Here is a 14720-nt window from a genome sequence, read left to right on the forward strand (position 1 = left end):
GAGAGGGGAAACTGTGGTTGATATGCAAAATAAATGGGAAAAATGTTAATTAAATATAAATATCAAAAAGAAAGTAAATAAAGCACATTAAATATTTTTTAAAACAGCACATGACATAGTTGAGAGTAGAAGCCTGTGTGTGTCAGGGTTCCTGGGCATCAGCCACCACAGAAATGGGGAGACAGGCTCAGAGACACAGGTATGACCCCGCCATCCCCAGCTCATTTCCCTCCAGTCTGGGTGGCACCAGGGGTGAGGGGCACTCACTGCTCTGTCCGTGCTCTTGAAGATCTCTCGGGCTTCCTCAAAGGAGCACCGCTCCTCGAGGCATTCTCTCTCCAGGGAACCCGGCCACAGCTCCTCCAGAAACGCATAGGCGCGCCTTTGCCTGTGGAGGACACTGTGTGCTTCCTCCTGGGTTACAAAAACTGAGAAACAGAAGGTCCCAGGCAATACTGGCAGCTTTTCTCAAGCTGATGGGAAGCCACCCACACTGGATCCTCCAGGCCCACACTGGACCCTCCACGCCCACACTGGATCCTCCACGCCCACACTGGGCCCTCCACGCCCACACTGGATCCTCCACGCCCACACTGGATCCTCCACGCCCACACTGGATCCTCCACGCCCACACTGGATCCTCCACGCCCACACTGGACCCTCCACACCCACACTGGACCCTCCACTCCCACACTGGACCCTCCACACCCATACTGGACCCCCTACGCCCACACTGGACCCCCCACGCCCACACTGGACCCTCCACACCCACACTGGATCCTCCCAGTGAGTGAAGGAAACCACACTGGGTCGGCTCATGGAAACCATGTACACCAGATCTCTCAATGATGGACACAGCCATATCCAGCTCTCTCAGTGGAGGAAACAACTACCCACGTTAATCTTTTTCTCTTCTGGGGTGGGAACCAAAGAGTCCCTGTCCACCTCCAGGAATAGAAAGTGCATAGGTTAGCTCCTTCAATGGCTTACCCTCTTTTGGAGGCTGAAGGTCACAAATATGACCCAGCTCCAGGCTCAGCTGCATCTAAATTGGGTGTGTTTTCATTGATGGTTGGTGACAGATACCATGGTACAGCCTTACACAGAAGTATACGGTGATATATTCATTAGATGAAATGAAAATTTACAATATCCGTGTGGTTTGACCTGCATACTATCTCTCTTGAGGATTTATTATGAGGAAAAAGTTGGAGGATGTACAAAAACTCACAAAATGATACATTGGTAGTGACAGTCTGAGGCTGCCCAACGGTGGTCTCCTATGATGTCAGCAAACACAAGTTTAATTTGTGACATCAAACAAAAAGGAGACAGCAAGTCACACATTGTGAAATCCCTTTCTTGGGTACACTGGAAAATGTATGCACTAACATATATGTCAAATTTTCATCTAGTCCCAAATGTGTGTGCCCTGTGCTGTGTGTGCCCTCGAGTAAATTCAGAAATCTCAGGCCACATGGCCCTGGGGCTGCAGATCTTACGAAAACACCTCATCAGCACTGGGCACCACGGTCGCACCTGCTGGGGTTCCTACTCCTGCGATTTGCTACATTGGAGATGCTCCACTGGGCCCCCGGACCAGATCCAGCCATTCCCGCCCTGATGGGAACTAAGTGACCAGTGTTTCCTGCTTGGCTTCGGAAAAACAAAGCTTTGGTGAAGGCAGTTGCAGAAGTTTGGACATGCTGATTTTGAGTTTCTCTGGGACACTCCAATGAACATGGGGTCTGAACCCTAGATACGAGTGTGGTGATGGGGATGAGGGTTCTAACTTACCCAAATTAGTCAGGGGTGCAAACCAAAGCCCTGTAAGACAACTATGCTACATAGACTGTGTGAGAGGGGGTAGCCAGGGGAAGGCATGGAACTGGGATGGGAAGAGAGGAGAAGAGAACGAGAAGCAGTTAGGGAAGAGTCAAAAGCAGCCAGTGTACTCAAGAACAGGGCTAAAGGAGAGAGTGAGGCAGGCTTTCCCCACGCTGAAGAGGCACCCATATGGGCCTTGCTGGAAGGAACTGGCTTTGGGTGGGGCTGAAAAGGTGGCTGTGGTCAACAGGAGGATGCTGGCATTACCAAAAGGAGTGGCCTCTGGAAAGATAAGACTAGAAGACAGTTGCATCATTTCGGGAAGGAACAGCAAGAGGGAAGAGGAGGGGGTAAGGACCACTGTAGCCTTTTCAAGCTGGAGAGTCTTTCGTGACTGGTGTTCCTAGAGAATCAGCCCCCGCTGTGGAAGAAGAGCAGATGGAGCCGCTGTCAAACAGGACCTGTCAAGGACCTTCACCAGGCAGAGAGACGGAGGCCTCAGAGCTGTGTGTGTGTGTGTGTGTGTGTGTGTATGAGTGTGTGTGTGTACATGTGTGAGTATGTGTGTGTATGTGTATGAGTGTGTGTGTATGTGTGTGTGTGTGGTGTGAGTGTGTGTGTATGTGAGTGTGGGTGTATGAGTGTGTGTGTGTACATGTGTGAGTATGTGTGTGTATGTGTATGAGTGTGTGTGGGGGTGTGTGTGTGAGTGTGTGTGTATGTGTATGAGTGTGTGTGGGGGTGTGTGTGTGAGTGTGTGTGTATGTGTATGAGTGTGTGTATGTGTGGGGGGGTGTGTGAGTGTGTGTGTATGTGAGTGTGTGTGTATGAGTATGAGTGTGTGTATGTGTGGGTGTGTGTGTGTGAGTGTGTGTGTGTGTGTGTGTGTGTGTGTAAGTATGTGTGTATGAGGGGCTATGGCTGTGACCATAGGGCCAAGACATGAGCAAGCCCTGTAGCTCAGTGTCCTGTGGCTGTCCTGACATGTGAGAACCCTTGCCCCAGAACTCTGCACTGAGTGGTCTCCAGAGCTAACTTCACAGGCAGGTGTCCACAGGAGGACAGTGGCAGCAAAGTTCCCTACTTCTAAAAACTCTTTGGAAAACAATAGCCAAAGCTCCTGCCCCCGTGAAGAACAGCCTCTCTCCCGGTGGCAAACACCCAGACACTATTATCTTTTGGCAGGGACACACACCTGATGGAGCCACCTGGGAGCGGGTTCCTGTTGATGTCCCAGCTGCTGTTGCGAACAGCTTGACTTCTCAACTCACCCAGTCCACAGAGAAACCCTCCCTGGACAGATGGGACTTCCGTACCTACAGTTCCTAGGGGTCCCTGAAGCTGGAGCAGAAAGCAGAAAAACACCAGCCAGCGGCGAGCCTGAGGAACCATGGTGCGACTGTTGCTTCTTGCTGGGGCTTGTCCAAATGCTGCTGGGAGGGCAAAGGGCAGGGGGAGGGGAGAGGGGTGGAGAGAACTGGAACAGAGGCTGGAGGCTGGCGCACACGTTTCCAGTAGTTGTACATCCAGGGAAAGAGGAAAGGCATGGCAGGAAAGTGGGCTCACACTGGAGGTGGGAACAGATCTCACCCACAGGATGTTTACACCCACAGCGAGGACACTAAAAAGGACAGAATGCTGGGTATGGCCCTAAGGCCTGTAATAGATCTGCAGGGGAGACCTAGGCTGGGCTTGCTAGCTCTCAGGAGCTGTTCTGCCCTGCTCCTCCGCACACTGAAAGCAGCCCTCAGCAGAGGACCAATGACTGGTTCCTCTGTGTCCTCTGGCCCAGGCCCCAGGTGGGGCTTTCCGACACTGGGTTGCCTGTGACCGGTTTCTCGGGATATAAGACTCGCTGTGTAAAAACTGGGTCCACCCTAAGGACACAGCGTCTATGGGTATGCAGCCTCCTGGACCGGACTGTGGGTTTGCGTTGGAACCTCTTGGGAGGGGGGCACTTTTCAGGGACAGGTATTAGGATGACCTCATCTATGGGACACTGACAGTACCCATCTGTCCCTACCTGGTGCCACCACAGTCTACCTCAGGGGCACCTCTGACTCCTGGGGTCCCTTCAGACTAGGCAATGCTTCTTCTGGGCTAGAGGTCAAAGCTCACCCAGCAAAACCCAACCCTCATTACAGGGACAAGAGAGGAGGCCACAATAATTTATCCCAGCTCTCACCTGAGAGTGAAGACCCGGTCTCCAGTTCTCTTCCCTTTGATCTCTAGGCCACGAGTATTGAGCTCTCTGTGATAGCTGCACCAGAGGACAGAAGCCAAGTCTACCTGGTGTTTGGGCCCTGGCTGAAGTTTCTTCAGCAGATGGGGACCTCCCTGTGGCACGTACCTGGGCTGGCCCTGAGTCTCAGGTATCAGGGGTTCCCCCTGGACCTACAGGGGCCTTGCCTATTTGGTTTTCCCGTCATACCTGCCCCATGGCTACCAATAGCACTGTGCCTAGCCCTGACACATGGCTCAGAGAGGGAGGCACGGAGGCCACTGTCTGACTCTCTTTTGGACCTGTCCCCACTTACTTTCTCAGGGAAGACCAAGTTCCCCTTGGGATCCCCAAGTCCTGCTCTGTGAATCCCTTGTGTGTGCTCAGGCACCATCTTCCCCCACCTTGGGATAGGAAACACCAAGTCTCATTCTCAGCCATGCTCATCTTTCCTTTCCCAAGGGCTGTCCCTACAGCCTGCAGGACGGGACTGGGATCCCCAGCATACTGCCACACACCAACCTCTCCCTCGTACAGCTGACAGACAAGAGAACAAGGTGAGTGACCGTGGGCTCAGAACTACCTGGGGACACACATAAGCCATGGTCACACGCACACCATCTTCATACTTACGTAGCATCCTTATGCATGCTATGCTCGCACACCCACACATCCATGACACCTACATAGATACAGGCTCTCTCACTCCATGAAGAGACAGAATCTTAGGAGTGCTCCTAAGAACAGAGCTTTTGATGCCCTGGGAAGGTTGGGGACCAGTGGTGATGATGTTAGTACCTTGAAGTTTAAGAACTAGAGAGCTGATATGAATTCTGAGACTATAATTGTATGACTTTTATTTTCTCTGGATCTGTGTCTTTCTTTGTGGGTTAGTCTTGCTAATAATAGGTGATGCTAAGATGCTCCTGGATTTCCCAGTTATGCACAGTTACTTTCAATCCACATGACTCATGCATGTCCCTTTCCTTTGTGCTATTCCAGTGTTTCTAGTAAATGATCCTAATCATGAAGCACCCCATGTTTGTCCTCTATGCAGCAAAGGCTAGCTCACCCCTCTCTTCTACTTTGGATAAAAATTCTTCCTTCCTTCCTTCCTTCCTTCCTTCCTTCCTTCCTTTTTTGGCATTTTTTTGAGACAGGGTTTCCCTGTAGCTTTGGAGCCTGTCCTAGAACTAGCTCTGTAGACCGACCAGGCTGACCGCAAACTCACAGAGATCTGCCTGCCTCTGCCTCCCAAGTGCTGGAATTAAAGGCATGCGCCACCACCGCCCGGCTTGGATGAGGATTATTAAGAAATCTAGAAACTTAAAGTTTTTGCTTTGAAGATTGTTAGGCATGCTTTGCCAGGTAAAAAACTGTTTTTTAACTCAATGGCGTGATAACCAAGATAAATGATCGATAGAATTCTGTGCATCTATGAAGCTGCTGACTTACATGATTGAATTTAACATGGTAAATCACAGCATTATTTTTCTAATATTGCCCCATAATTAAATGACATAAACAAATTTACTTGATCAGAATATGTGGTTTTTTTCCAACGCAGGCCATTGCTCCACCGTAACTAGATGATCGCTTAAGATACACCACACTTCGCCTGCAGCACAGAGAAAACTCAAACTGCAGCTGACTCGGAAACGTACCCCCGATGGCATTTTCATAGCTCTGAAGGCACCACCAGGAGAAACAGTCACCAACCGTTTCAGCTAACAGTGAACCCTGCGTGCTAGGACAGGGGCCTGCAGGAAGGTGAGCCTACGGTGAGACTGCGGCTGACTGTTTCGGGGGAAACCAACTCTTCTCTGATTCGGATCTGAGGCTGACTCCACAGGAGGGAATGCATGTCTGATCCTGTAAAACCTGGCCAAAAAATAAAACAAACAGAACAAAAATCCCCCTGGCTTGGGAGGCTACTGGCCCTATGGGATGTGTGTGTGTGTGTGTGTGTGTGTGTGTGTGTGTGTGCACGCTACCACTGTTGTTTTGTAAACAGACATGTTGTCATGCTGTCTCTGAAATAGTCTCTTAGTTTTTCTATAAATTACATTTTTCAATAATCAAGGTTTTGATTTTTATTTATTTTCTTCCCTCAAGGTAGTAATTTCTTCTGTAGACTTTGTTTCACTGATTCTATTCATCATCTTACTCGTGAGTGACTTAGCAATTTTGTCACGTTCGATGATGTGCAGTTCAATCCCAGGCATATTTCAGGGGCAGCCCTCGTGTGTCTCATTTTCTGTTTGACAGATGGTGTCAGTGTCTAGGAAGGTAATATCAATGTCAAGGCTGCTCTCCGCATTCTGATCATTAATCCTGGCTTACAAGTTTGTGATCACCTCCTTGTTTCTTATACTCCAACCGCCCTAAATTTCATTTTTGTTACTAGCCTTACGATGTCAGAGTTCTCTTGAGGTTTCATTTATTTATTTTGCTTTCTCTCATTTTCCGTCATTGCTTACTTTTTGTTCAGAGTCTCCCTTAGCAGTGATCTGCCTACTTGGTGCTGACACACCAGTTAGGACACTAGTCACGCTGTGAGCCAGACACGTCTGGGTCCATCTCGTCATTAGGTTTTTGTGTTTTCTGCACACCATTTCCCCATTTACTGACCCTTCCTTGCTCACAGATCAACACACTTCCCTCATTATCTAGCTTGTCAGTGAGGAGTTGCCGAGGGTGTTATTATTACTCTGTGATGTCTCTACTGCAAGTCTCTGGTCCCCTTCACATTTTTCCACAAGTACATCCTGGTTCTATTTTGACATCATCACCGTCTGATAAAAATAAAACCCACATTATGACATGCTGGGTGCCTGTGCATCCTCTGTGTCCTGCCACTTCCTGCCTCATTCTTAGATTTGCCACACTGGTCATTTGTGACCATCGCTGAGTGCCAGTGTGCTGGGAGCCCAGTGCCTTTACCAAGGTGGTGGACAGCGGAGTTACTGGCCTTTCTCTAAACTTCATCCATACAATAAAGACTTCTGACTTTAAGTGCTCATTTATATCAGCAGTAGAAAATAAAAGCAACCATGAATGAAGCATGACATTTGTTTGTGATGTGGGATTCCCCCTCTGTATGCTATGCATATGTTTTATTACCATTGGTTAATAAAGAAGCTGCTTTGGCCTATGGCAGGGCAAAATAAAGCCAGGTGGGAAATCTGAAGACACACACACACACACACACACACACACACACACACACAGAGAGAGAGAGAGAGAGAGAGAAAGAGAGAGAGAGAGAGAGAGAAAGACACCAGACACCAGAAAAGAGCCTTACCTGGTAAGCAATAGCCTCATGGCGATACACAGATTAATAGAAATGGGTTAATTTAAGATGTAGGAGCTATCTAGGAATATGTCCGAGTCTTTGCCTGAACAGTGCTGTAATTAATATAGTTTCTGTGAGATTATTCGGGTCTGGGCAGCTGGGAAACGAATGAGCTGAGCTGTCTCTGGTTCCATGTTTGTGTTATGAGATAGGGTTTTACTGCGTATGTAGCTCTAACTAGCCTGGAACTCTCTAAGTAGACCGGGCTGACCCCAAACTCACAGAGACCCACCTGACTTGGTCTCTGCCTCTGCAGTACTGTGATTAAAGGCATGTTCATACCTGGCAAATGGTGACATTTTAAAGTGTCTCTGTGAGATCATAAAAGGGTGACTTTTTTGAACAGTTGGGCAGATTATATTCCATGATTCTTCCCACATAACATATACACCAGAAATGCTACAGGATCTTTGCACGGTTTTTATTTTATTACCATTCTCTGAAGGTGTGGCTAGCAATGGCTCTGCAAGCCACAGGGGGGTAAGGGAAGGGGCATTTTACCTGGACATACAATGGTGAACGAGCCTCGGTGGCCTCCCATGGCAGCAGGGTGAGGAGACAGGGAGGGACCGTAAAGTGACAGAGGTTCAGCAGCATGAGACCATAAATACATCCTTTATACTCAGACCATATGTACACACGTGAACATATATATATACATACATATAAAAATATCTGCCCTATTGGGCACAGAAAGTTTCCAAAGAACAGAATTTGTTTCTCAGACACACACAAAAAGGGGTAAAACAACAGTTTTGTGACAGTTCTGCCGTGACTTGAATGAAGGCTGCAGGTCCCCCATGAGCGAGGGGAGGGGAGGCGGGGCCTGCCCAGATGCGGAGAGGCAGCCGGTGCCTGTGCTGCTGAGGATGGCTGACAGCATGGATTTTTACATTTTCTTTAAAAATAATAAAAATATCCTAATTTAATGACATTCTTTTAAAAAAATGGAGAGTCTCCTTTTTATCGTAGAAAAGAAGGTTAATATTTTAAATTATACTTTACATTTCTTGTGGAAACAGAACCTATGCAGATGCAGGACTCTCCATGATTTCCAGCTGCTTCTGGTGGTGGAGATGGCTCCGACTCACCAGGTCTCAGGGAGAGTGCCCAGAAATCACTTAGTTGTATAAACAACGTGCTTCGATGCAAACCCCGTAACAAAAAAATAGTTTTCTATCAAATACAGTATCAAATCGTCATTTCATGTAAACACAGTGATTCTTGGTAAAGATTTGAGGCCAGAGTGCCACAAAAAAATGGCCATGGGATTAATCCCTGTTTAAAAAAAAAATCAAAGACTTAGAAAAGACAAGAGCCCCTTGGTCCCCTCTGGGCTGTTGGTAGCAAACTGTCCACTCCTGTTACAAGTGCCTTCCTTGGGATGCTGTTCCCATAGCAAGCACCAGAGAGGTCAGGACACCTTGGAGAGGCTGCACAGCAGGGTCTGTTGGCTGCCCAAGTATGAGAAAGGGCATCTCCCACCTTTCTGCACAGGGGTCTCCCGAGCCCCTCCTCCTCTGTCCACTCTGGAGTTTTAAAAGTAGCTTTGGTGGTGGACTGCTGTCTCCCGGCTTCTGCGCATGCAGTGGGGTCCTGGTGCCAAGGCCCCAGTATCCGCTGAAGCCCGCGGTTGATAGGGTCCTCCTGTCGCAGGCTGTCTCTGAGCACCATCCCCTCCCACGCCAAGCAAGCCCAAGCAAAAGAAAACTTAGAGATTTGCATGCTGGTCTACTGCACGGTGGCCTCGAGTGCCCGCCACAGAGGCCTGGCCACTATCCCTGGAGCTCGGAGAAGGGGGTGGGGCAGCCCTCGCTGCAGCTGGAGGAGTTGCTCAGCACGGCTGACCCTGGACTGGAGTCTGCGGGAAACCAGTGGAGACAGCCTTCGGCTTTGGCCCATTCCTCTGCGCGCCTAGAAACCCTCGGCTCCTAAACAGGCTCAGGGCTGAGGATCTTGGCAGGCTCAGGGCACAGCTGGCGTGCACAGTGGGTCTTACCTGAGCTGCTCAGACACTGAGCTGAAATGGATTTGCCCAGGAGGGTGGACAGACTGCTGGCTGGCACCCATCCCTCCTTGCTGCTGGTCAGGTCCCGGACATACCTGAAAAGGGAAGTCAGTAGCTATAACGTACCCCATGCCTACAGCCTGTGGCTGGGTACCTCTGAGGTGGGATCACACAGATCAGGTATGTCTGAGGTGGGATCACATAGATCATGTGTGTCTGAGGTGGGATCACACAGATCATGTATGTCTGAGGTGGGATCACACAGATCATGTATGTCTGAGGTGGGATCACATAGATCATGTGTGTCTGAGGTGGGATCACACAGGTGTATGTATAAGGTGGGATCACACAAGGTCATGTCTGAGGTGGGATCACACAGGGGCATCTCTGAGGTGGGATCACACAAGGTCATGTATGAGGTGGGATCATAGACGGTCATGTCTGAGGTGGGATCACACAGATCATGTATGTCTGAGGTGGGATTGCACAGACCATGCATGTCTAAGGTGAGATCACACAGGGGCATGTCTGAGGTAGGATCACACAGATCATGTATATCTGAGGTGGGATCACACAGGGGCATCTCTGAGGCAGGATTGTATAGATCATGTATGTCTGAGGTTCAAGAACACACGGGGGCATGCCTGAGGTAGGATCACACAGATCTTGTATGTCTGAGGTGGGATCACACGGGGGGCCAAGTTTGAGGTAGGAGAGCTCACTGCCATCTTACCAGAGCCCCTCAGCGCCCTCCTCCACTACTTCCACCATATCTCCACTCCTCATGGCAAGCGTGTCAGGGCCCTCCTTCTCGTCACCCATCACCACCGTGTATTTACCCGGAGCCTGAGGACGGCAAAGGAGCAAAGCTAAAACTTCAGCCTGCAGGTGCCTCTCAGTGCCAGCAGGCCAACAACACACCCACCCTCCATCTTCCGTGTAGTGCTGGCTACGCACCAGCAGGCAGGCGCTCCTGCATGAGAGCAGGTTTCCACAGGCCAGCAAGGGGAGGGCCAGTGCTGTACTGGGTCCTGCCATTGGTGAGGTTTTGGTGAGATTTGGCTTAAACTAGAAAGATCCTAGTGCTCGGGGGATGTACAACTCATGCTGTGACCATTTTAAAGGCAAAAATGGATGCACCAATGTGTCCATGGCGCTACATGTCTCTATGGGCTCCTGAGCGCCTTGCTAATTTCCAGGCAGTATGGCTATAGCTTTAGGAAAGCTTGGTTAGAACATTTGACCAGTGTGAGGTACAAGCTGCCCCCTTAAGAAGGAGTTCTAGGTAGGTGGGCACACAGCTCCAGGGCACTATGGGTAGAGGATCATGATCCAAGTGAGCATGGCACCTCTCTGGATGAGGAACAGTGATGGAGAGGAGGACCCAGGCCAAGGTGGATTTGTTTAGGGGACACAGAGGCCACCCTGAGCCGCCCACCCACAGGGAGGCCAATGTTACCAGCTTCTTGGAGCCCACTCCACCATCTTCCTCTGCATCCGATGAATTGATGAGCTCCTCAGCACTGGACCAGCCTCCATCTTCCTCAGGGGCTTCCAGAGAGTGGGATGTTTTGCTCCAGCCTAGGAGAAACAGCTTTCTGTGAGGTCCATGCCCACGATGCAGTCAACACTACCCAAGTGTGTTCCGTACAAGGCCCACAAAGCTCCTAGAATATACAGCCTGAGGCTCTGACCATGAGTCTATTACCTTCCTAGTTTATCTGACCATGAGCCTATTGCCTTCCAAGTTCATCAACTTTGCTGTACGTGACAGCTCTGACTCCCCACTGGGTCCTTCTACACGGTTATAAAAAGCTGGGTACTGGGACCCCGTAAAGGGACGGGTCTTCAGTTGAAACCGTGATGGCTAACATCACTTTGCTGGCTGGGAAAACAACTTGCAGCAAGAATGATCATCTAAATCCCTGACCTGTGATGGGAGATGCACACAGTTGTGCTTCCCACTGGACAGGTTAACAACCAGGTAGACGTCAAGCTGTGTGTGGCTAACCTAGCAACCCCAGTCCTGCCACTGGGCAAATCCCCTGGGTTGGCCAAAGGGTCCCCACACTTCCTACTGCTTCATTCTTGTTTCTCTTGCTCCACAGGGCAGCATCAGTATTTCCCTTTTCGGAAAGATGGAGATGTCAAGTTCTTATTGAGCACACTCCTCAGACAGTGATAGGATGAGGCGACTACCCTGTCCTTCCTGGTACTAAATACAGACACTGTGTGACACTAGAGGACAAAGCTGAGCAAGGAAAGCCAGCCTGCCCATTGGAGCTGCATCTAGTGCCTTGGTGTCATACTGTACTAGGTGCTGGTGCAGTGTGGGGGGTGACGGAATTACAGAAGAGCCCCCATGAAATCAGGGCAACAGAGAGGACTGCTAGTCCTGCAGCCACTCCCATGGCTGAGGATGCTCAGAGCCAGTGATGAAAACCCTCTGCCAAGGAACACTGGGAAGGCCCTTCTGTCTTCCTAGGAAACAGGCGGGCCCACATACTCCCCAGACACCAACTGTGCAGGCTCAAGGCCCACCCCACTATGGCAGGACTAGTTAGAGCCCTTATGATCTACCTCCCTGAGGCCAGACTCCAGGGCCCGGGGGCAGCTGTGCACTTGGTCCTGGAAAGTGCCACACTAGGTTTGCATACATGTAAGAACTGGGTTCTAGGGGTCTTGCTCCAAGCACATGTGCAGGCAGCTTGACTCGTTATCTCTCATCATGCTGCTACAAAGCTCCCACGGGGGCCTCTAGATAATCAGAAGCGAGGACCAAGGGCAGCTGGAACAGATGAACACTCCCAAGTACACCTCCCATCATTGGAGACCATACTATATAGAAATCTCTGCCTTCCTGGGTGTTTCTATGAGAGACTCCCAGCAGCTCACTCTGGTAACTACCATCGCTGGCGAGGGTCAGCTGACCCAGATGGCAGCACCAGATCATGCTGCTGCCTGTAGCTGTTGGACACTATTAACAGGAAGCCCAACATGCTCGTCTAGCAGTGTCCAGGGACCAGATGTGAGTCAAGGACACAGAAGGATTTAGAAGCATGATGACCTCAAATTAAGTGGCATTACACTCTTCGGGGAGAGTGCATGAGAATGTTAGCCAATCTCCTGGTACAGCACGCTCTCTCTCTCTCTCAGGTGTGGGCTGCATCTGCACTTCAGAAGGTAAAAAGGAAGGGAATGACTGGCCCTCTTATGCTACCTGGCCTTCTTCTCTGCAACCCAGAGGGCTGCAATGTTGCCACTCAGACTCAGGGGAAAGGACACTGGCAGAAACAAAACCACTAAGCTGGGACAAGGTGGGAATAGCATTCAGCACAGCCACAGCTGTGTCTGTCATCTCCAAACACCATGCCACATGGAGGGATTTCTCGGGGTTCTGGGTAACAAGTGGAAAGTACTATGAATGAATAAAAACAGACCTTCGCAGGACATCTCAAGACGGTAAGGGACTCCTGAGCAACGGGAAGCTTAGCATTAGAAAGCTGGGCATCTACCCCTTGGGAACTCTTGGCAGCTGCTGACCTCTGGGGTTGCAATTGGGTAATTAGGGCTTGAAGCATGGAGGGTTAGAATGAGCCTGGCAGTACCATGAGGATGGCTCTGGGAATCCTCGGGGGACAAGGGAGGCCTTGGGTTTTCCTGGGAGACGGAAGCAGGGACCTGAAGCCGAGAGTGGAGCTAAATTCCAGGGACCCACATGAATGGCCATCTGTCTGGTGCAAAGACCTGGTCCTTCTGCTTGTTCCCACCCAGCATGGTTGGGCCAGCTGGTGACCTGGGGGAAGGTGCAGGTACCAGGGCCCTTTGAACAGGGCACCTGCAGCCTATACCAGCACCCAGAGATAGATCCCAGTGTAAACGCTGGTCATCCAAGCTGTGCCTGAGCCTCTCTGACTGCCACGGATGGGCCGCAGAGACAGCAGGGACGTGGCATCTTCTAGCACCTGTCACTGGGCATCAAACTATGAACCACCACTTGCTCCTGGCTTGTCTGATCTATGCGCTTTCATCCCAGGTGCCTTGCACAGCCACAGACAGTACCCCCTGCTGGGGGTCAGGGAGCGGGGGCTGCCGCACTACCTCGCAAACCAAAGGGAGTCGGGTCGCTCTTTACTTCATGCCGCTTAGCTTTTTTGTCAGGACTGGTCGGAGAGGCTGCAGGAAGAGGAAGAGGCAAAAACACAACAGTAGAGAGAAAGCAGAGGAAGTGTAGAGTGAGTGGAGGAGGCAGATGAAATGTCTGAGATGAAATGACTGAGGGACCCCACAGGGAAGCGGGGAGGCCCAGAGAGCGGAGGCGGTAGACGGTGACCTTTGCCGTCAGTCATCCTCTTAGGGGCTGCCCTCAGCTCCGCTTCAGAAAGAACGCAGCGACAGAACAAGTGTTGCTTTCCATCAAATTTGAAGCCAACGGAAAATTATCAATTGAGACACCCTCTAATTCTTAGGACCCAGGCGTGTGACTTGGGAGAGCTGGAGCATCTGAAGGGAGCACTGTGCAGAACAGAGGCATGCCAGGGCTGTCCTGAGCTTCGGTCACCACGGAGCATTCCCAGGTGACAAAGCTATTTCAGCTCTCAGTTGAAAGGCTTTTTCCCCCACTGTTCACTAGCAAACACCCTAGAAGACACCTGGGCATGGCACTGAGCACTCAAGAGTCACCGCAGCAAGAAAGGCAGAGGCCTGCAGAGCCAACGGGAAAATGCGAGGTGAGGCAGGAGGGTGGGGGCGGGGGCGGGGAGAAGGGGTCAAGCTGGAAAAGTGGCTAGCAGCTCCAGATTTTAGCAGGCCACACCTGCAAAGCTGGCTGGCTCTCTCAGCATCCAAAAGGCACCCCTAAAAGATAACATCGGGCATCCGCATCTACACGGCATCGGTTGGCAAGAATGACAGGGTAAGAAATGTGGTTGTGTGGCTGCGTGTGGCGCCAGAGGCCGCCACACAAAGATGGTGTGGAAGGCAGCGGGGGTACTGCCTCTTTACCTTTCTGACCTTTGAGGTTAGCCAAGCCCTGCAGCGTGAAGCGCTTTCTGGAAAGCGCAGAGCTTTCAGAGGTAGAGCTAGGGACAGCATCGTCTAGGAGGGAGGAGAGACAGAATGCAGAGACAGCTTCGGGGAGGGAGGACAACAGGGTGCAGAGGGCACCAGCCATGGCCCTGTGCTCAGGGGTGGGTGGGTGGAGGGAAGTCGTCCATTTTAGGGTGCCCCCGAATGAGAGGCCAGTGTTCTGGAGCGATCCTGAGCTCTCCCATGCTAGCTGGCGGCCATTCCGTGAGCAGTGCCTGAGT

At 50.8% G+C, this 14720-nt stretch overlaps 2 protein-coding genes across 14 annotated transcripts in view; both read right to left on the reverse strand.

Moving 5' to 3' along the window:
• The window catches only part of LOC121462156, a 29398-nt gene extending 26158 nt beyond the window's left edge, over positions 1-3240 (reverse strand). The window contains exons 1-2 of the mRNA XM_041673568.1: positions 3023-3240; positions 268-388 (exon numbers count right to left, since the gene is read on the reverse strand). Of these exons, the coding sequence (XP_041529502.1) occupies positions 268-388; positions 3023-3219 (318 nt within the window). The 5' untranslated portion in view covers positions 3220-3240. The remainder of the gene's footprint in view (positions 1-267; positions 389-3022) is intronic.
• Positions 3241-7817: 4577 nt separating this feature from the next.
• Mcf2l (MCF.2 cell line derived transforming sequence like) overlaps positions 7818-14720 on the reverse strand; it is a 99403-nt gene continuing 92500 nt past the window's right edge. For 5 of the 13 annotated variants that reach the window (XM_041673519.1, XM_041673523.1, XM_041673517.1 and 2 more), the window contains exons 27-32: positions 14416-14508; positions 13513-13587; positions 10871-10992; positions 10145-10257; positions 9403-9506; positions 7818-9264 (exon numbers count right to left, since the gene is read on the reverse strand). In XM_041673519.1, coding sequence (XP_041529453.1) covers positions 9179-9264; positions 9403-9506; positions 10145-10257; positions 10871-10992; positions 13513-13587; positions 14416-14508 — 593 coding nt within the window. In that variant the 3' untranslated portion in view covers positions 7818-9178. Of the gene's footprint in view, positions 9507-10144; positions 10258-10870; positions 10993-13512; positions 13588-14415; positions 14509-14720 lie in introns of all 13 variants that reach the window. The other 8 variants (XM_041673521.1, XM_041673518.1, XM_041673524.1 and 5 more) reach the window with 4 other exon arrangements.

This window comes from Microtus oregoni, unplaced genomic scaffold (genome assembly GCF_018167655.1).
Source record: "Microtus oregoni isolate MIOR12 unplaced genomic scaffold, Mior012 000024F_ref0000369, whole genome shotgun sequence".
NCBI classification, from domain to species: Eukaryota; Metazoa; Chordata; class Mammalia; order Rodentia; family Cricetidae; genus Microtus; species Microtus oregoni.